General features: G+C 29.1%; 3 protein-coding genes across 3 annotated transcripts; 1 reads left to right on the top strand and 2 right to left on the bottom strand.

The window, feature by feature from the left end:
- Positions 1 to 67: 67 nt before the first annotated feature.
- On the top strand, positions 68 to 19,411 carry LOC111027451. The gene is made up of 6 exons (XM_022305835.1): positions 68 to 191; positions 420 to 817; positions 3,328 to 3,516; positions 4,565 to 4,735; positions 17,683 to 17,889; positions 17,954 to 19,411. Exons 1-6 carry the CDS (start codon positions 113 to 115, stop codon positions 18,035 to 18,037), a joined length of 1,128 nt encoding a protein of 375 aa, XP_022161527.1. The 5' UTR covers positions 68 to 112; the 3' UTR covers positions 18,038 to 19,411.
- On the bottom strand, positions 5,694 to 10,479 carry LOC111027446 (transcription factor SPT20 homolog). Its single transcript, XM_022305829.1, has one exon. It carries the CDS (start codon positions 9,941 to 9,943, stop codon positions 6,800 to 6,802), a length of 3,144 nt encoding a protein of 1,047 aa, XP_022161521.1. The 5' UTR covers positions 9,944 to 10,479; the 3' UTR covers positions 5,694 to 6,799.
- Positions 19,412 to 19,503: 92 nt separating the features above from the next.
- LOC111027449 (zinc finger HIT domain-containing protein 3) lies at positions 19,504 to 22,713 on the bottom strand. The gene is made up of 3 exons (XM_022305833.1): positions 22,400 to 22,713; positions 21,421 to 21,560; positions 19,504 to 19,851 (listed from the first exon to the last, which is right to left on the bottom strand). Exons 1-3 carry the CDS (start codon positions 22,465 to 22,467, stop codon positions 19,676 to 19,678), a joined length of 384 nt encoding a protein of 127 aa, XP_022161525.1. The 5' UTR covers positions 22,468 to 22,713; the 3' UTR covers positions 19,504 to 19,675.
- Positions 22,714 to 23,218: the final 505 nt, after the last annotated feature.

Here is a 23,218-nt window from a genome sequence, read left to right as displayed (position 1 = left end):
TAGGTATTTAGGTAGGTATCTATGTAATATATATATTATAGTGAGTTCCTAATAAAAAATTGAGTTTAAACTATAATTGTTTTATGTGTCTATTAATATAGCTAGTATTATCATGAGTGATGATGATTCAAAAGCTTTGGACCAAAATGATGATGGTAATGCAAATGACGAAACACCCGAGTCTGATCAAGGTAAGGTAATTACAATTATAAAAGCGTGTAACTATCAAGTGTACAAGTGTACTTACTTCTTTATAATGATCTAATCAAATTAATACTTACATTTCGTACAAATCAAAACAAATAATCACTTGAGAGTATAAGTACTAAGTAGGTACCTATTAATAGGTAATTATATAAATTATATAAGAATCATCGATGACCGAAATATTCATAAACTAAAATATATTTATTTATTAGTTTCACAGATTCTAAATGACCAGCCAAGCGCAAGTTCGCAACCATCTGACGTTGTCAATCAAAGGCGTACAAGTTTACATCCATTAGAAGAAGTAGAACTTAATAGAAGAGTTGAAAGAAAGAGAACCTCGTCTTATTACGGCGGAGGACCTTTACCTGCAGATGAAAACAACGATGAGGAGAATGAAAGTCAACGATCGCTACAGCGGTCTACAGCGGATAATAAAAATACGCTTAACACAAGGATGTCCTCGTTGTTGTACGAAGGTTATAGTTCAGTAACGTCAATTGATAGCAGATATTTAGACAGTCAGCGTACAAACGAAAAATGGAAAGATTTTTTAGTGTTCATGTACACTGAACCATCAATAATGTTTTATTCCAATATTTTTTTAATGGTAAGCCTCATGAATATAATAGATATTATATTTTGTATATATGTGGATGAGATGTACCAACCAACTTTTCATTGAGTAAAATTACTCAGCTTCATTAATCTAAAAATTATAGTGAATCGATCTATTATATAGGTAGGTATAATATATTATAATATGAAACTTGGTGGTATAAGAACATTATATTATTATCTGTGTTTGAGTGTAGGATTTTTACGATAGTTCACTTTTTTAGTGAGTTATGGGCATTTTTAATTCACTCTCTATTGTGTAGGACTTATATTTATTGTTGGAATTTTTCCATGTACAGCTGCAGGACTGTTCTGTATCACCGCGTACTTATCGCACCAATATAACCCTCGAACATATCCCGCACTTATTAATTATATACATTTATAAATGTACGTATGTGCGCTTGGAGTGACCCGAGTCCAGTAGCTCCGAAATCCATGCTAACGTCGGGCTATGGCCTGACCTCTTTTTTTAAAAATGTGGCCAGACGGCCACATTTTATTTACATCATAACTTTATTATGAGCATGAGTATATTAAATCCACGTTACTGTAATTATGAGTAAATATATATATTAGGGCAGGTACTTATATATTAAATAATTAATATATTGAGGCCACGAAGTTTCAAAATTGCCCCACAACATTTTCAAAACTTCGGCGCCACTATAGATCAAACGATAGTCGACCAATAAGTAATTACTAATTAGGTACCTATTATGGAATTATTATTATTCGATTTACCTAGTACTGCTAGTAGTACCTACAGTCTGACAGTCTCGTCTCGTCGTACTATGACGATCGAGTTATGTTTTTGTTTTAAAAGCATCTTGTCAAATAAAATAAGAATTTGTACACTTATTTATATATTTTTTTGTTTTCCGGCCTCCTTAAGAGTTCTCTTACAATTGCATACACAAAACTTGCTAGAAAATTTAACTACAGTAAAATAACCCACGTTCAACCACGGATAATGTTCTTACCATCAAGTTTCATTATAGGTCGATTTATTATAATTTTTAAACAGGGGGTCGCCAACCTTTTCAAACAAGTGAGCTACATTTGAAATTTTAAGTCCCTGGTGATCGACATCCAAGAATATTGTATGATGAGCAAAAAAAAATAAGGTCCAAGCTCCAAAGAATAATTATTTATAATTACTTCATAATATTAATTATAATAATGTAATATTTTAATAATACTTGAGAAAAAGTAAAACATTTTAATTTATTAATATAATAACTGGCATTGGTTTTCTGCAAGTTTTGAGAATTCTGGTATATAATTAGAGACAGCTGCTCGTAAGCTGGAATCCAAATTACTGTTTGTAATTCTTGACCGATATTTGTTCTTTAAGTCCTTCATACTCGTAAATGTTGACTCGCATAACCAAGTTGAACCAAAAAATTCCACATTATCCGATTATTTATTACGCGATCGACCGATAATGGTAAAATTAATTTTTATAACGATCGACCTATATTCCTAAAAAGATTGATTGATTAGCGACCCCTGGTTTGAACTAACGAAGTTGCTGAACGTACATTTGCTGTTATACTTCAGCACTTTTGAGACGGTGACAACAAATACCCGTGGAGCGTCATCTTATGATTGTTTACTTTATAATCTCCAGTCTAAATCGTCGGTAATTGATCTGTTTTTTCACAGATAAATTGTGCTCCCTTGACCCTTATGATCACTAGAATAAAGCAATAACCACCTTTAAAAAAAACAGATTTTTCAACACACAAGTAACAATTAATAAACATCGCTAGAATTCTTTTGTAACTGATTCTCCTCCATTGTGTTTCAATCTATAGGTATATGGTTTGTCGTTAATTCACTAAGTACCCATTAACAATTAAGCCAACCAATTTCGTTGGCACTAATAATACGGAATAGGTATTCTGGTTGCCCAACTGTTGAAAAAATCATTTTAAAAACATCTTTTTTAGTTGCATGCTTGCAACTTTTACTAAACCGTATTGGAATTAATTGTAAAAAGCATTATTAGTCTCAACACAATTATTGGCATACCTTACTAATAAACCTCATTTTTGTATTTCTCTTAAAAAAGCACATCATTAGCAGAATAATACTATCATTGCTCAACTCAGGGTTAAACATTTTCATTGACAATTTTTCACGGGAAATCAATATTTATGGATGTTTTTATCGGTTTTTGTAAACTACTTAAACCAATTTATATTTTTATATTCCCTGTTCTAAGAAATATACATAAGCATTTTGGCACTGTAAAACTTAAGGCAATTTTGATGGTATAACTTTCTAAACAGATGGCTGGGTAGATAAATAATAAATAACAAATTCTATAATGCTATAATTCTAATTATTATTATTAGTTACCTACTCAATTTTTAAATCATATATAAAAATATCATAGCTCTAAGACTAAGGATAGTTTTTATAGATATTCTAAGTTAATCACTAATCACGATAATACATACCTAAGTGTAAATATAGTTTATTATTTTTGTTTAGATATGTTCAATTATTTTAATGAAAACATCTGACAAATATATATCAAATTTGGATATCACAAGAACGTTTCTCAACTTAGAAACAAATAAAACAATATTTTTTTGTTTATATAGTGGCTTTTTAATGATGTTGTCGTGTATTTGTGGATTATATACTGCTTTAACTATACGCAGACAACTTTGCTATTGTGTAGGCATATGCACAAATTATTATTATAATTAATAAATTATTTCATTATATATTCATATTATATCAATGAATAAGGCACCTACTGAATGAATGAATTAAATTATTAAATTTACTATGGTATACATTTTTGTATATACATATTATATAACTGTTAATAAGTAAATAGGTAGGTAATTGTAAACAAGCGTACTATTAATTTATTTATTTTATATAAACATTGCTGACATAATATAGTCCAATTGCAATGGAAATTGTACAGTATATAGGTAGATTATAAATTGAAGTATGAATGTTTTATAGGTAGGTAGGTAATAATTTACAGCAAATTGAGGTACAACAAGCATATAGGTATCTGATATGGGAATAAAAACCTTAATAGGAAAAAACTCTGAAAAGTAATAAAAGAAGCTACTCTCATTGATTGCATTGTTTATTACCTAAGTGGCAATATATGTTTATTAATCATTATGGTACTGATCACAACATTATTTACACTTCAGGCGTCTACGAGGATTACCAGGAATTGATAAAGTGGATAAGTTTTGAATTAATGGATTTGGATGAGATAATGGACTATTATGTAGGTCATCTTTCATAAAACCATTTGGCTTCTTTATTAAATAAAGATTTTATGTTTTATTGTTAGATCTGTGTATAATGTTAAGTTTGATATGTAGGGAACTAGGAAGCCTCTAGAAGCATCAATTACTAATCCAAGAGCAAAGTTTTGAAATGATTGAATTTTATTTGTATTTGATATACATAATATAAAAATAAGTTGGGGTAAGATAATGGGGGGAGGGAGGCTCTAGACTCATAGAAGAAGAGTTAACTCCCTCTAAAATCATACCCACAAAGGTATACCATGTTTTGTAGATGGTTACATACATAATACATATACTTATTTTTTTCAGCTTTTATTGTTTTTGTTTTTTAATTCACATGAATGATTATTATTCAGTAGGTACCTGTTAACTTTTCTATATTCTTATCAATAACGATTAACCTGCATTAATTTATACTTGTATATATTTTTATTTAAATATAGATTAGTGGTGTTATGATAATTAGTGCAATATTTCAGCTCGGACTTGGAATAACAATAATTAACAGAATAATTGATCAACATATTATGGTAAAAAAAGAAATGAAGTTGAGTTTTTTAAGTTACGGCACTCAATCAGATGTCACACAACGTTGGAATTCATTTCAGTCAGAGGTAATCATCTTTAGAATCTATATGTAAGTTATATAGTTAATAATAATAATAATGCTCAGTTTTTTTTTATCATAAATTAGTTATTTATTTATTATAATATATATTGTCTAGTAGGAGTATAAAAAGAAGAACATATATTCTTGAACTGAAAAGGCAAAAACAAATATCTTCAATACATAAATATTAGGTATACATTCACAAGCCTTATCAATTTTGTATAGGTATATTGAAACTATCACAATTCATAATAATTGAAACAAATAAAATATACATAGAAATCTTTGCACATTATACAGCAAGCTAATAAAAATATTATTTAAAACTATATTGAAGCCTAGACAGCTAATATAAAATAAATTACCATAATGATATTAATTACATGTTAAATTTAATAATTACATATTTTAATTAGGTGTTATACATTGCTGGTATTAAATAATATGTAGTAGGTAATGGGTGAAATAAATAAAATAAACAAGTAGGTACTGTAAATAATAGAATATATTTTGGGTAAATACTCAAATATTTAATATTCTTAAAATATGATTGTTTAAAATACATCACAAATTATATTACCAATAGGTAATGAATTTAAAAAATAAACCTACTTTAATCATAAACAATATTTAAAGTTTTAAATTATGATTCTGGTTAAATGAGTTATATTTTAAAATATGATTAAGTAAATATTTACTAAAATAATTAAAATATATTTTGAATAGTGTAAGTGGTGTAAGAAGAATTAGAAGAATATTTGAGTATTTAATATAAAATTCTATAAATAACCATAGAATATATTTAATGTACTACCTGTATCAAAAACTTCATAGTTAAAAATTTGAGTATTTTATTTATAATACAACACTGTTAGTGACTCAGAAAACCACAAATATGAGCAATATAGAGATAAGAAGAAAATATAAATTGTAACTTATAAGACTAAAAATTAAGTGAATACGTTGACTGCAACAATGTTGTTATTGACTAAAATTGTGATTAGATGCCAGCGTGTTTGTGTCATAGAAATGAGTATACTGACAATTTGAATTTAGTAAAAATATCTAGTGACAAGGATAATGATAACAAAACTGGTTATTGGTTATAGTCTTTTCCAAAAAAGTGTATTATACTAAATATTTATTGTGTTTACTCTTTTTATAGACATGTAAGAGAATAAATATATATTTTATAAAGAATACAATTTGGAAGAAATTGAACCTTAAATAATATATATATATATTTTTACAACCAGGCTAACACTAACAAATTTAACAATGATATGTTTATCATACAGAATTTAATTTAAATTTTCATATTTACCTAAGTGTTGCTTAGGTATTTGCTTAGACTAATAATTTTATCAGATAAATTATATTTTATTCTAATATATAATCAAAAAATGTCTTTTATACGAGCTTTCATATTATACTGGTTATTATACAAAATAATCAGTTGGAGTGTATATTAATAATTATCATTATTTTTTTAGCACACCTAAAAAATTATCATTTAAAATTTAACCAAAAATTTTTTTTTTTATTCAGTCAGTTCCAATCTTAAAGTAAAGTTTACATTTAAATTCGCAAACAATTGCACATCACAAAGCAAGGACATAATGTACCTCGTATAGTCGTATACCATAATTAAAAAAAAATGAATCAGTATTTAGACTTCAATTTTGAATTTGTTTTAATTAAACACAGTCTTAAAAAATAAGCACATTGAAAAACAATTATCAATATTTTATGAAAAGTATAAATGAACAAAATATAATATAACAGTGTCCTTGCTCCCTATCATATTCTAAAATACTCAACATTTGAATATTTTTAACTTTGGGCCTATTTGATTTGAAATATTATCATATTCAAAAAAATATAAAAGTACATACCTAGCTACATAGTTAGCTATTAAAATAAAATGATTAAACTCAAAGTCTTTACTAATATTACACTGTACAAATCAAACTAATAAAGATAACAATCTGTACACATCACTGTTTTTTACATTATTTAGCCTAACATATTAGTATTTCATCATTTACCAAATAGTTTAAACTTAAGTCTATTGATTATGAGTAGACTGACCGTTTGTAGATTTTTGTTTTTCACGGTTATATTGTTCTAATATGTCTGGAGGTACAAGCATCCTAAGATTAGAGTTTTCTGTTTCTAGAAGTCCAACTTTATCCATTAGCTCTGCGATCTTCTCTTTTAATACTTCTACTTCTTCACGCACAGCATACATAAGATGGCTTTTGACCAAATCCATAGCTTGTTCAATTTTGTTATCTATAGCTACAGTAGTAGTTGCACTATTAGTGGTTCCATTATCAACATCTTCAGTGTTATTGTCTTCTTTTTTTTTTATAGTTTCTACAGTTTTCATAGGTTTGTAAGGCGCCATTTGTTGTTGGGAAGGAATGTAACAATTTTGCATACTGTTAGCATAGTTTGGGTTAATAGGCACATGTTGTTGTAGTGAATATGTCATTTGTTGTTGGGACATAGGTGGTATGTTATTTTGCGGCATAACGGTAATTTGAGGTTGCTGCATCATATTAGATTGACCCACTGGCTGTTGCTGCTGTATATGCATTTGAGTAGACGTAACAGTGTTAGTTGGAATTTGCATTACGGCTTGCTGAAGTTGCATAGCATTCAAACTTTGAGCCTGTGAATAACTTGGCTGATGCATGATGGGTTGATTATTTTGCATTGGCAATTGCTGTGGCTGAGATTGCATCATTTGTTGAGGTTGTTGATATTGCTGCCCAGCTTGTTGCATGTGTTGTGGTTGTTGTGGTTGGATTACTTGTTGGTTTTGAGATTGAGGAACAGACATTTGGGAATTTGATTGACTTATTCCCAACTGCTGAGTTAGTACTTGATTTTGTTGGGGCATACTTTGATTTGGTTGAAGAATTTGTTGAGACATTGGTTGACTAGGTTGGCTAGTTTGGGCTAATTGTTGCTGTATTTGTTGTTGAGGTGGTTGTTGTTGTTGCTGTTGCTGTTGAACTTGTTGATTTTGTTGATTTAACTGTTGTCCTTGATTAAGAGTTTGCTGAGGAATCATTTGCCCCGCATGATTTATTTGTTGACTATTTTGATGAATCATTTGATTCTGACTTATCTGTTGCTGTTGAGGAATCTGCTGTTGTTGAGGAATCTGTTGAGACTGAGGCTGAATTTGAGTTGTTTGCATTTGCTTAGAATGTTGTAATTGTGTCTGGAGGGGTATCTGTTGGCTCTGCAGTGTAATTTGTTGAGGTTGATGTGAAATTTGTTGATTTTGCTGAGCTATTTGTTGCATTTGATTTGACTGAGGCATTTGCTGCGGTTGATTGGTAATTTGAGTAAGTTGATTGATATGATGAGTTTGCTGTGGCAATTGTTGCTGGATTTGTGAACCTTGTGGTCCTTGTAACTGTTGTCCAACTTGTTGCATTTGTTGAGGCGCTTGTTGTTGTTGTTGTTGCTGTTGCTGTGAAGATGATACTTGCTGGACATGTGTCTGTTGGGGTTGTGGTGTTTGTTGAGGCTGCTGGATATGTTGCTGAGACATTTGTTGACTTTGTTGAGGAACAGACTGGGTTTGTTGAGGTTGACTAGGCTGAGAAATGGTTGGCTGATGAGACAATTGTTGATTTTGTTGGACCATTTGAGATTGCATTTGATTTTGTTGTACCATATTTTGCTGAGGGCTAGGCTGTTGCATTTGTTGCACAGGGGCTGGTAATTGTTGTTGGTTCTGTTGAAGTTGTACATGATTTTGCAATGGTTGATTTTGAATAGGTATCGACTGAAATTGCTGTTGACCAATATGTTGATTGGACATAGACACCGTAGTTGAAGATTCAGAAGTAACATTTTGAGACTGGACTGGCGGGGAGTTGTAATATTGAGGAACTTGTTGATTAATCATTTGGTTTACTGATTGCTGTATAGGCGCACAGTTAGGTAAAACAGATTGATTCTGTTGTACAAATGATTTTTGAAATTGTGCTGGCATGTTATGCTGCATAATTTGTTGTTGTAAATTTGCCTGTGACATAGGTTGATATTGTTGTGGCATTGTTTGAGTAACACTCTGATCAACAGAATTAATATGTTGAATAGACTGTGGCTGTATTGATGGGTTTTGATTTTGCATAACATTGATAACTGGTTGAGTTTGTTGTAACTGAGATTGCATAACACCGGCATTTGCAATCACTTGTTGTATCTGCTGAGACTGTAAGCTGGAATGTGATATACAATTCTGATTAATATTATTATGCTGGGTTGGTAATTGAACTTGGGTAAGACTTTGGGGCTGTGGTGCTTGTACAGAAGTTGAAATTGGCTGACCCGATAAAACTGGAACTTGCATATTAGTCTGTAAGCTTTGACCAGGAGACACACAAGCACTATGGATAGGAGTAGTTACACCAGACGATACAATATTATAAGTAGAAGTTGGATTTTTATAATTATCAGAGTTATTACAGTTACTGGTATAAGTACTGACATTATTAGTACAGACTCTGAACTCAGGATTTTCATGGTGGCCATTGTCCAATGGCTCAGTTGTATCCAAGTCATTTGCCTGAGAATAAGCCTTGTTATCACCATTTACCATGATCATTTTATTGTTACCTGATTGTTGTTGATTCATTGAATGATCTAAAAAGTCCATACACACCCAACGACCGCGTTTAAATGGTTCTGTACTTTCAATTTTCACTACTTTGAACCTCTCATTTCTATTTTTATTTTGAAGACCATTTAAATCACAATCATTCTTTTGTGAATTAGCATCGACACCATGCATATCTTCATTTTTTATGGAACCTAAAGAATGGCCACCATCTGAATTATCAACAATAGCCAGACCATATTGTGAGCTGGTCGGTATGACTGGTGCAGAACTGCCTAGATCATTAGACGTATTGTACACAACCATGTTGTCAGCATAATTTTGCAATTCAGCTTCGTGCCTATTATCTACTGTTCTGTGATCATGAACATGTGAGTCGGTGTCTGGGGAATCTTCATCAATGTCATCATTATTTGGTTCTGTGATACTAGTGATTTCAAATGACGTCTTTTTGGCTGCACAGTTATCACTTGAAGGTGGTTGTATAGAATTGACATTTTCCCCACAATTTTGTTTTATGTCGGACTGCACGTCGTTGGCCTTTTGATCCGTATTACCGTCATCCATGGCGATACGCTTCGATAGTTCTACAATACACCTACAATGTAATAACCTACGCTGGAAACGTGGCCGCCTAAACACGTATGGTTATAACAATGTATCGGTATAATAATAGAATGAGTATATTATAACAACGAGTTTAAAGTGTATAAGACAAAATATGTGCGCTACATACTTTCGTCGGCTTTGTACGCAACATTGTGTGCGGGGAATAACATACGTCTGCGACAAATCGTGCAGAAAAAAATTCGAAAAAATTATCAAAAACTGAAACGGACACGAACATACGCGTACACCACCGTAGTCTACGGCCGACTGGTTTCGACATCAATCGGACACTGCGGTCTGCGGCGCGGACACTGTAAGCGTCAACGTTGCGATCGAGAGCAGCGGAAGGTAAACTGACGGCATCGAGAACCCAAACGACAGAGTATCGTAATTAATCGTAGATCGTCGTCAATTTAGAATTTTTCGCGTTTCACAGACGCAGACGCACGTACTGCAGCATATTTCCACGAAAACACGCCTCATCGATGAGGAATGCGCGAAAAAAAAACAACCTCGACCTTGCGAACATATGGCTCGATTCTTATCAGATACCGCGTACGGTTTTTCATGGAACCAAATTCTGTGATTGTACAAAACGGTTTAATCATTTTTTTTTTCATTTCACCCCACAGACATTATATATACGTATCGGTTTTATCCATAGTCTATAAATAAATGGGCTGATAACAGCGAGCGGTCCGGGGTCATTGACCTCATACTAGTATCACAGATTGTATTATAATAATATTAACTGTGCTAGTATACTCAATAATATAACTTAATAGTGAAAACACCTCATATTAGTATACATTATTGTTGGAAAAATATATAATATTATAACTCTTTCAACAAGATAGAATGCCTTATAATTCCAATAGCACTACGCGAGTGTCGTACTGGTTTTTTATAATCGAATAAAAAAAATAAACATTATTATCAGATATAAATAATAAATATAATTATATTGATAATAATGTGATAAATAGGAAGTCAGATAATGATGTGTCCCGTTCACAGATAAAAACGGTTTATCTTTATACTTATAAAATCATTATGCAGTAATGCAGTATGCACCCATTGCTCTCAACAATCGACCGTGTAAAAATGAAGTTCTGAGGAACTGGGTATTCTCAGTGCAATTAAATTGAATTCAAAACACAGTGGCTCAAGTTCACTGAAAATTGGTCGAATCGAAAACGCTATTAGATTATCCATACTCTTGTATAAATTATAGCTAGAGAGAAACAATAACATTATAATATTTTCAGAATAAGATTAAAGATAATAGATATCATTCACTTTGACCACATAGACCTTATACTCTTTATGACATGAACACGTGTACGTATCACGCATGTAAATGCGAAACCGTGCAAGCTAAACAATTTCGATATTGTCAGTGCATTTTTAGTCCGAAAAAACGTGAAAAACATGAATAATCCTTATACTACACGGGTTAAAGTAGCAACCCTAGCGACTGCAGCGCGGCCTGTGGTTGTCTAATCGAGCGAGTGACGACTGACGAGTGTTCGTCACATTTCGGAACATAATCAGAAGCGGAGTTTGACGATCAAACTTTGATCTCTTTCAAGATCAAGGTTGATTGATATTTGATATATAAAATCCATATAGTCAGGGGCGTGCCTAGTGACCGTTGACACCCCCCCCCCCTAGTCACGCCCCTGCATATAGTATATCAATCCACCTAGGTCTCCTTATTCTAGTCTCCATGACTTTGCCACATCTTTTGATCTTTTATGTATGTATAATGTCTATAACATAATATATTTATCAACAATACACCTTGGTCCCATGCCCATCATGTGGTATGCATAGGTATCTTTAAGACATATACAGGGTGTAACAGAAAGAACGGACGAATGCAATAACTATTGTAATGAATAATGATCAATATTTTGAATTTTTTGAATTCATAGTCATTTGCGCTACATGTACAATTTAAAAAATATATTATTTTAATTTTTTAATACTGAATATAAAAAAATTTAAATTTAACTAAATTTTTTTTTTGGTTAAGTTCAAAATAGCCAATTTGTGAATCCGATTATAAGAAAAATTTTGGTGGTAAAAACATGTATCTAAGTCGAGTAGTTTATTTTTTAGAATTTTTTTTAATTCATTTGGAACGTAGACAATTTTTCAAAATACCATTTTAGGAAATTTGCTGACATGAGTTTATTTCCTAAATTATTTACTACTCATATAATGTTTACAAAAATTTGTCCTACCTTAAGGTAGCAAAATTTTTTTTTCTTGGTCAGGTCTATCTGTCACACCTTCTATATTCTCTTTCGTACATGTTGCCACACGGGCATTGATTACATTTATCTTATGTATTTACGAGATTTTAAGATTTATGTATGTTTAATCAACTAGGTATCTAGTATCTACATTCTACAGCCATAGTCCATAAATCGCATAAACTTTGCACCTACTAAGCAATAAGCATAACCTTATACTTAATATATGGTCTATGCCAGATTGAAAGAACACAGATAAATATAAACGTTAGAAACATAAAAATAATTTTAAATAAAGTTGTTTAAATACATCAGGCGTGTTTCACTTATCACTTATATGTACATATCGTCTATCATAAATGTTTATATTGTTAACTGTTTAGCTAATTGTATAATTAGCTAAATAATATAACGATTTTACCAAGGTGGATTCATCGACCCCCACCTTGGATTTCACATTTTCACGCACATATATAGGATAGCATAATATATTTATTCCACGATTATAATTTTAAACAACGTTTATCATCATGATTTATACATTTATTGTCTATGACGTGACTATGTACACTACACGAACATAATGATAAAAATATAAAATATTATCGTCTACTGTCTAGCTTCGAGAATAGCAACACTGCAACACCATACAAAATTAACAATAACATAATATATTAATATATAGTATATACTATCTTATATACGTCATATTATATAGTATTGTTTATCCATCTCGAATTCTCTAATTTTTCCCACGTCGTCAATTCGTCAAAACCATAAACAAAAGATTAAAGGCCTAGACCACAACTGATATAAATAGAGGTATAATATTATCATTCATATCCGTCCAGTGGCAAGGCGTCGGGGGGAGGGGGGGGCATAGGATGAAATTGACCACTCAGACTACATGATCCAAGGGGCGCAAAAGTATAATCTCCTCCTCCCCCCCCCCCGCAACCACATCAAAATTAAAACGCCAAGGTACAGTCGTAAATTACGTTCAATTAATACGTTTACGATACGTATTCAAAATTGGCACATTTTCATGAGTGTGTTCAATAATATTGTTATTATTATTATTATTATAACACAATACATATTATATTGAGTAATAATTTAGAACTATAAAAAATTAACATTTTCTGTTAGGAGTGCTTTATTAAATTATTGAGATATTCCACCAGCAATGCCGGCGTTAGGTATTGCGGGGCCTTGGACAAGGTATTAGTCATTAGGTACCCCAGAAGAGAGTAAAATCCTAGTTTATTTTAATTCAGGATTAAAAAAAAAAAAAATTGTTTTTCTTCAAATTTTAAACATTAAAAATAATAATATTATTTTTATTTTTTTTAAATCGCGGGGCTATTTCATAACTTAAAGAAATATATATATTAAGAGAGATTTTCTGTTATCAATCACGAATAAATAATTAAATATTATATAATGGTGGTTAGGTTTCTTGTGTTTTGCTCCCCTCCTCCTCGTAAAATATAGTTCCTGCGGCACTGTCTTCGTCACGGAATAATATTATTATTTATAATTTATAAGACACATACAGCTATTAGCTTTAGAACTAAGAGAAAAGACTTCTCGAAAAACGTTCTCATAATTCTCTCCGTCGTGGGATTCATTGATTAGCCAGTTTTTTGAAATTTCACTTCTCTAAACGCTGTGATTATTCTTTATTGTCATTTTTCAATCGTGTTCTTAATTCTCATTCACTGTTCTTAATACTTGAACTAATCGGGGGCTCCCAAGTGAAAAAAAAAATATATTAACAACATTGCACAATTTCAATTAATTTTATTTTATTAATTACATTAATCGCTCTGTAAAAAAAAAACAAGAACTAAAATATCTATATCTCATCACATAACTGTAATGTCATGACGGCAATAAAATATTGTGATGTATACATAACACGTCATGTCACACACGACTATATTAGGAAATCGTTAGTTTTCCGTTCATAAAATTGATGTACATAGTGCATACTGATACTGTATTTTTCATTATAAACAAATTTAGAGCTCGTTGGTTTCACGCAAAATAATGAAATCTTACATTACAGGTTTATCTGTAAACTTAATATGTTCAAACCGTTTCCTGATAAAATAGGCAACCCGATTTAGGCCCCCAAATGTAAGAAACATTTCGTGGGCGCTGGAGCAATGCACTGAGCACCACTGAGTACTGACTAATTATTTATTATTATAAATATTACAGTGTCGTTGTTTTATTCAACTAGTCAAGAGATAAAACGATTGTGTTGTTATTTTCTCATAAATTCTATTGCGTTTGAATATTAATAATTTTAATCTTGGCAATATGTATATATGTATATATTAATATTATTATAATTACAAATTACTACTTGAAAATAAAAACGCTAACTAGGAACTCGTGTCTATTTTGCTCCACTCGGTCACAGCACATATTAATATATTATAGTCGATACACCATATTCATGATACACCATTAATTAATGAATAAGAAGCGGGGGTGTCGCTCTGTTATTGGGAGGTCCAAGGTGCTCATGGATGGAGAATGAGGGTGTCGTATATGATAAATCAATGAATGTATTTATAATGTGGTCTGAGAATAGTCAACAATGCATATCCCCCCTTTCCCTTTCAAAAAATCTGAGAACGCCAATGCTCTGCTCAAGTCTGCTGTACATTAGGAGTCTAGACTCTAGAGAATCACTGTAATGAATGTGTTCAATTAAATTCAATAATATAAAATCATTGTATACGAAAAACAATTCTGAGCGAAGATGGTCTGTTAGCCTATCAATACATTTATTTTACTATTGGGGGCATTAGTTTTTAGTACAGCCGTCAACAGTAGGTTAAATTCATTTTTTCTAAAAAAAATTACACTTGTAAACGTCATTGTGTGTGTATTAAATATAATTATGTGGGCAGGTACTCTCAAAGTTCCATGTACCCACGAAAAATATTTTTAAATTACAACAGAATAACTAAAATCGTTGTTCTTGGTTTTAATATGTAATTTAGTTCAAATATGAACTTAAAATGTCAGTAAAGAATAGCTGTGTTTACATATATATTTTAGATTGTTTGGTTACAGTATGAACTATTTATGAGATTCGCTGTTTCAATAGGTACTTCAATCCTTGGCTATCACTATTTAACATAAGTGTTGTTTTTAACAACAGAAGTCCAAAATAATTTGAACATGTTCGAGATTTTGATAAATTTAGTCAACATTTTACTTTAATAAAAATGGACATTATGAATATGACATTTATAGAATAAAAAACTCTAAAAAAATAATTTAACTTTTCGATTTACTTTTTTTTTGTTAAATATAGAAAATCTTAGAGGGAATCTTGTATTTATAGTTTTCAAAGCTTAAATATAAATAGAACATTTTTTATGAATTTCTAACTCGAAATGATATGCAATTTTAGTGATTTTTTTTAGTTTCCAACAACTTATGAGAAACGTTGTATTAAAATTTCAAGTTTTTCGACAGGACAACAATTTTGAATCGACAATAATTTTAAAAAAAATATAATAAAAGTAGACATTTTCTAATGTCTATAATACCTAAAAAATAGCTGCAATGTTCCGAAATCTTATGATGCTTAGAGTTACACCAAAAAACAAAATCGATTTTTTGGAAAACTGGTAAAATAATAAAAAAAAATAAAATATAAAATTATCTAAAAAAAAAATATAAAATATAAAAAATTAAAAAATTAAAAAAAAATATATAAAAAATATCTAAGTTTTTCTTTACGCTTTTGAAAACTATTGTGGATATATATTTTTACCCCCACTCCTTTTACAAATTAGATTCACTTTCCTACCAGAAAAGATGGTGTTGAAGTAAATCAAAGCATTTTTACTGCCATAAAAGGTGATGACAGATACAAATAATTTTTAAAAAAAAACACATCATTGTAAAATCATTCATTGCTCAAAATCTAAAATCTAAAACAAACCAAATTTGCATTTGTTATTCCCTATAACCACGATTATTTACTTACTGCTCTACTATTTACTAGGTAGTAAGGTACATATATCCAACATTTCAATTTTAATTTCGACAAGTATTTGTATTTTTATTTCCTATAAAAAAAAATGTAGTAAAATTTAATGTGAACGCCTAGTCTTTAATTAATGTAAATTAGTATACTGCTTATTCTTAATGATCTACAATTTACACTCAATTAACCTTATAAATGTATGTATAAAGTATCGACATATAGTAGTTATTGGGGTATGCAACGTATAGTGGTCTACTGTGGCCTACAAATAAATGTTTCAGTAAGACACTATAACATTTTTTTATGATTATTCATAAGGTATTCATTTGAATTACCAAAACAGAAATCTGCTAATTTTAAATGTGCAATACTAGTTTTATATCAAATATTGAATCCGTTGTAGGAAAAAATGTTAGTTATTAATTATTATCATTTATACTAAGCAAATTGTCACATTGGTGAATTTGACATTTTTTTTGAGACATTCTTGTTGTAGTTAGTCATTTTTTATAATATTATAAACATTAGGTACTTTTATTTAGTGATAAATTGTATTTAAATACTTTATTTGTACCAGTAAATTTCAACAAATATTTCAATGGATTATTGTATTTATATTATCTTAAAAAATAAAAATTTTAAATATGTTACAAAAATATGTATAAATAATATATTATATTTCTAATCCCACCTCAACAATGTTCTCTTTTGACTTCTTAATTTTATGAATTACATACATATATAACTATGTTTTATCATATAAAATTGAATATTTTTTTAAACTTACATTATTTGTATTCTTACATTAAAATAATAGTTTCTTTTTGGGAGGTTAAGTAATGTGATTCGAGTTAAAGGCAGGGCTAGAATTAGTGTTCAGAGATGTGAGAGTGTATACTTCTGAGGACCTTTCATGCTACTGTATACATTTGTATCTACTTATTTACTCACAATTAAGTAATATCAAATAAAATAAGCACAATTAATAGTGAGAGTGAAAATGTGGAAAGATCTACACTAAAAAATTTGAAATAATTGTGGTTTCGACTTTTAAGTAGGAAATGGAATTTCTATATCTGATAACTTGGGCTTTGAATTTAATACACTATACAACTTGAAAGGGATATTCAATTTTAAAAAATACACTTATAAATCCAATAAATACAATAAAATATAAAATAGTTACAGTTTTTTAAAAGAAACAACCATATTTAAAAATAAAAAATTTATTAACCTTGGTTCAAAAGTATGTTAGAGTTATTATTGAATTTATGGCCTTGGCTAAGCATTATTATTCATCAAACCCAATTAACAATATTTTTTTTAAAAAGATCTAATTGTTAATAGATTCAAGTTTTGTTTATGTTATTCATTGTACTTAGTATTTTGTTTGTTTGAGAGTTATTATCTTTTTTTAGTTATCATGTTGCGGATTACATGGTGGAAATAGTTACAAAGCAAAACAATTATCAATACCAGAATCTTGTTATAAAGATCAGCAGAACCTTAAACAATATGCTGAAATAAACAACTGTTATATGGGTTGTTTTGATTTAGTGAAAAAACTGGAAGAAAAGTTTTTGAATCCAGTCATCAGTCTAACATTTTTTTGTTCGTTTCTACAAGTATGGAAAATATATTTATCAATTTATCACTTGAATTTTAACATAGGTGAATTTCTTAACGTAGATGTCAAATGCTATTTTGATTTTGAACTTGTTAAGACCCAAACCAAAACCAAGAAGATACCACATTACTTACAGAAGAACATAATCTGCCAAATAATACAAATAATTGGTTTGCTTAAATATTTGTTTGTTAATATGTTAGACAAATTGGATACAAACAATAATAAATAGCCAACAATCAATAGTGAGGTCCAAATACTTAACCAATTGGGAAAATGGAATTGGGATGTTACCTAAAAAAACTTCAGGACAGGAGAAATGCAAAGAGTGAAAGTAGTGTGTTAAGATTTTGTTTGATTGACTTTAACTAGCCATTTATTATACCAGTAGTTTCCATGTATTTGATTGCCTTATCAACCCCAAAACTCAGCTGGGAATGTATTTGGAGAGGTAGATATATTAGCAGCATATCAAATTATATTGTATAGAATCTGAGAAAGAAAGCCACCTAGTGGCTCTTATGCATTAATATGTCAGAAATTGAAGAGTCAAACCTGTCTCAAAAGTGGCTGTTAGCAGGAATGATTTAATAACAAATAGTATGTAGCCGGAATGAAAAGTTTTTGCTTATAAAGTTTGCTCATGCCTAACGTTTGTGCAATCAAGGAACAAGCGAGACCAGTATTTTTTCTTTCCAACAGATAAAATATAATATTTGTACAGAGTGATCCATTTAAGAGGGTACCTACACAAATTATTTCAAAGTCTTTTTTTTATTATTTATTTTTTTGAATTTTTTTTTTTAAACTCTTATATTTATGTTTTTCTAAAACTGCATAATATTAAAATTTTTTTTTGTCCTTTTATTGATTGGTGAAACCACTACCAACTTTTGATTTTCAAATGGAAACATATAATACAAATGTCAGAAATTGATAAAACTATTTTTTTTTTATGAATTTTGGCATTAAAATTTTTATTCTTTGTTATTTGGTTTGTTAGATACAGTTCCTCAAATTTTGGCTACAAGTATACAGCTATCCAAATAACCAGTTTTCTTCTATTCATTCTTCGTAATTCAGTATGTCTAATTAGTCGATAGGCTTATAAATGATTAGGGTACAAAGTACAAAAGTTATAATTTATTAATTGTTACCTTGGGTTGAACAGTATCAAATTCATCACTTATACCTCCTGGTCTATACAAATAAATTATTTATTCATAATAGTATAATCAACACCTCCTTATAACACCAAATTTTGAGGAACTGTATCTCGCAAACGAAATAACAAAAAATACAAATTGTAATGCTAATATTCATAAATAAAATGGTTTTATGAACTTATGACCTTTCTATCATATGTTCTTATTTGAAAATTTAAATTGATAGTGGTTTCACCAACAAATATAAGGGTGAAATTTTTTTAAATATAATACAGTATTAGAAAAGCATAAATCTATCAAGTTTTTAAAAAAAATTCAAAAAAAAGTTAATATTTTTTGAGATAATTAGTGCACCATCTTAAATTGATCATCCTGTATATATAGGAAGTTGTAATTGAACTATATAAAAATACGAATTATAATATGAACTGAAAAAAGTCAATAAGTTTAAAAATTCAATCTTATATTATTATAATAACAACAGTAGTTTTCAGTCAATTTACACTTTGTGAACTTTTAAAACATTATTAATTAAGTAAACAAAATATGTTCTTAAAGGTATTAACTGCAAAGGTGCTATAATTTGCCAATAGTTTATAAATTATTTAAGTTTAAACTTCAATTTACATTTTCATCCCTTACAATTTCCAAACATCTTCTAGCAAATTCTTCAAATATAGGTTCAACCATAGCTTTTTCCAACTCTTCATTAGGATTAGTACTGTTGTCTATTTTTTCCAATAGTTTTTGTAAATAAGAATCAGAAACTAATTCTTTTAGGCGATTGTCATAACCTAAACACAAAAAATAATAGAATAATATATCAATAGGAAAATAAGTAAGTTAATTGATAATAATTAATTGTATAATGTTAACATTTAATTTTTTTTTATAATCGAATCAAAATAAAATAGGGTTTTTTTACAAACTAGAAATTTAAAAATAATAACAATTTTCTACAGCAGTAATAATGATTAAAAAAAGAGGGTAAGTGGATGTCGTTCTACTATACAGTAGGTTAAAAGTGGGTCACTGTAATGGATTGTGTTAAATTTTAGTTGAATGATATAAAATCATTGTATACAAAAAACGATTCTAAGCAATGCCAGTCTGTCAGTCTGCAGGGTGTCTTGTGAGGGTTCACCCACTGCGATATCTCCTGAAATAGTGGAGACATCATAATTCTGGTTTTTATTAAGACTCACAGGGACAAGCTCTACAGATAATTCATGCCTTAATTTTTTGGTAAAAAGTTTAAAAATTGAAGATAGTCATACTGTGGAGTTCATTTTTCTGAAAATATTGACGTTTCAACATTGTAACTTCATTAATCTCCTAATTTTTAATAATTTTTCTAGTTTTGAGAAAAGCTGCAAATTATTTGACACGTCCGTTCTACCATAGTCGTACATTTGATTATGGTTATAAACCATATACCACTATAATTGTAGGACGGTGTAATAGAAAAACTATAAAAATTGAAAATTGTATCAAGTTTATGTAATGACAATATAAACATATGGTGTAAATTTCAAGTATCTAAAGTTATTCATTTTTGAATAACAACAAAATAAGAAAAGCTATATGAGAAATGGATTGAATAATATTTACTTTGACTTTCTGGCTAACCTTAGACAAACTTATAAGGAGTCTTGTATTCAATTTTCGAATCTTAGAGATGAAAAGAAAAATTTTTATGAATTTTTCAACGTAAAATAATTTGAAAATTTTAGTGATTATCATGTATTTTGTTGAAATTTTAAAATCACACTCATAAAAAATTTCTGTGGATTTACGCTCATCTTTTTTTAAATTTCCATTAACAACAACTTACAAGGAACCTTATATTACATTTTCAAGTTTTTGACAGAGCGAAAATTTCATATGCCTATAAATAGTTCAAAATGAGTTAAAATATTTTGAAAACTAAAACTATATGGTGTATAGACATTGTGTCTCACAAAAACATTCAGTGAACATTTCATGTATCTATAGTCATTTTTTTTAGAGTTACACTAAACACCGAAATCGATTTTTTCAAAAACTTCTTTTGAGTAAAAATTCTTAATTTTCCTTAATTTTTTGTTTTTTTTTCCTGTCACTTTTGAAAACTATTGGGAATTTTAAATTTTCACCTCCCAAATGCACCAACTAAATTCACTTTTCTATATTAAAAGTTGCTGTTGAAGAAAATCAAAGCATTTTTACAGTTTTACTGCCCCAAACTGTAAAAAAACAACATCATTGTAAAATTAATACATTCATTGCACCGCTCGGAATCTAAAATTAGTGAAGATGTATAAAGTATAAAGAATTCAATATTAATAAGGATTAGATAAATAATTAAGTTAAATCATACTTACAAAGTAAATTCAATTTTTCAGATGGGATTGTGTCTTCAGTAGGATACAGTTGTACATTTTTTAATGTTTCAACTGATGCAGCTTGGTTGCTTATTGTACAATCACTTGATAAATGATTTTGGTAACATGCAACTGAACAACTGGAAATTAAAAACATTTTTGATTCATTGAACATGTTTTAGAACATTATATCAACATATTTTTAATTTTCACTGTCTATGAATATTTTTGCAAAATTATCTGTTTTACTTGATCTAGGATATCAATTTTAAAATTCAAGACATTTTTTTTTATTTTTAAGTTTAAATAGTATAAATATAATAACTAAAATAAACGGCACAGACATTTAGTAAATTGGGAATATTCTTACTAGTTTAATTTATTTTGTCCCATACAGTTCATTTTTTAGTTACCATTAATTAGTTAATTGATATCCACATTTTTGGATGCTTATAATAAACCTAGATAAATATTTAATACTTTTACTGAATAATTGGATTTTTCAATAGAAATTAAAATTTAATACTCTTACTAAATTTTAAAATCAATTGTAACACATTAACAAAAATACGAAAAACAAAATAAAATGTAGGTAATAAAATTCCTACATATTCATTATCGTAAAATACGTTTATATCAAATTTGATGTAAGGAAACACTAATTTCTTACAAAAGTGGATAGCACAAAGTTCTAAGCAAGGTACACATAATGACATATTGTATACACAGTGAACTGAGCTGATGAGCTTTGATCATATAATTATGATTCACTCCTATGAAAAATTTTTAAAATTATTTTGGTTTGGATATGACTGAACACCTACTGTTTTACCTAGCAAATATATTCAAACTGTCTGATATTTCTAGGGTAAGCGAGTGATCTTACCCAAAGTCAAAGAACTGCATAAAATAGATTCAAAAGAAAATATCATAGAACTATTAAAACGTTTACCTTTATTAATATTTAATTGGTACTCACTACTTTACGTTTCTGCATTTTGGACATTTATATTTGTGTTCATTAATTTCGCAAACATGGCACTTCATTCTAAATTTGCTTTAAAAAAAAAAATGTATTAAGAAAAATAAGTTACAACTTAAGTTTATTAACTATTATATAAAAACAAAAACTATGAAACAATGAAAAAGATATGGAAACATAATAAATAAAATAAATTTCCTCGAATTTCATTGAATCGAAAAAAAACGTGTTTAATAACTAATGTAATATTCTTATCTGTTATTTCTAAACGCAGATGATAAGGAATAAAGATAAGAAACTCAAATGTAATAGATAAGTAAAAATAACATTAAAAAAACAGATTCTTAAATTCTTGTAAATTCTAAATTTCTAATGTGTTATATTATTATTGTCTGTCGTAAATAAAAAATAAAAATTAACATTTTTGAATTATTAGGGCATGGCTAAATATACTTAATTATTTTAAATGGTAAATACCTACTATATAGACGAATAGTGTATTAATAGCCATGACTGTTTGAATGATTCATAATTGACAGTTGTTATTCAGATTTTGGGGGAGTCTAAATTAGGTTCTTAAGGAAGTGCGGAAGTATTCAAAATTAATATTTCAATAACTGATATCGATGGCCACAAGACCATCTAAAGTAATTCGATTTGTGAGAATTGCGATTTATTTTTTATTTAATTTTCATATTTTACACAACTGAGCTACTCAACACCGAATTTTAAATAGTTTAAAATAAGTGAGAACCATTGAACTACGGATTAATCATCAGCCATTAATGAATATTTCTGGATTTTGTTGCCAATTGA

This window comes from Myzus persicae, unplaced genomic scaffold, assembly GCF_001856785.1.
Source record: "Myzus persicae strain clone G006 unplaced genomic scaffold, MPER_G0061.0, whole genome shotgun sequence".
NCBI classification, from domain to species: Eukaryota; Metazoa; Arthropoda; class Insecta; order Hemiptera; family Aphididae; genus Myzus; species Myzus persicae.
The sequence above is the reverse complement of the archived record's forward strand: the minus strand, read 5'-3'. Positions and strand labels throughout refer to the sequence as shown.

Bases quoted from the DNA above. Each gene is read 5' to 3' on its own strand.
- LOC111027451 (XM_022305835.1), top strand. From the start codon at position 113: ATGAGTGATGATGATTCAAAAGCTTTGGACCAAAATGATGATGGTAAT. The intron at 818-3,327 runs GTAAGCCTCATG...ATTTTTGTTTAG, and splicing joins ATTCCAATATTTTTTTAATG to ATATGTTCAATTATTTTAAT. The intron at 17,890-17,953 runs GTATGGAAAATA...TTCTTAACGTAG, and splicing joins TTTTTTGTTCGTTTCTACAA to ATGTCAAATGCTATTTTGAT.
- LOC111027446 (XM_022305829.1), bottom strand. From the start codon at position 9,943: ATGGATGACGGTAATACGGATCAAAAGGCCAACGACGTGCAGTCCGAC.
- LOC111027449 (XM_022305833.1), bottom strand. From the start codon at position 22,467: ATGAAGTGCCATGTTTGCGAAATTAATGAACACAAATATAAATGTCCA. The intron at 21,561-22,399 runs GTGAGTACCAAT...TTTAATTTCCAG, and splicing joins AAATGCAGAAACGTAAAGTA to TTGTTCAGTTGCATGTTACC. The intron at 19,852-21,420 runs GTAAGTATGATT...TTTTGTGTTTAG, and splicing joins TGAAAAATTGAATTTACTTT to GTTATGACAATCGCCTAAAA.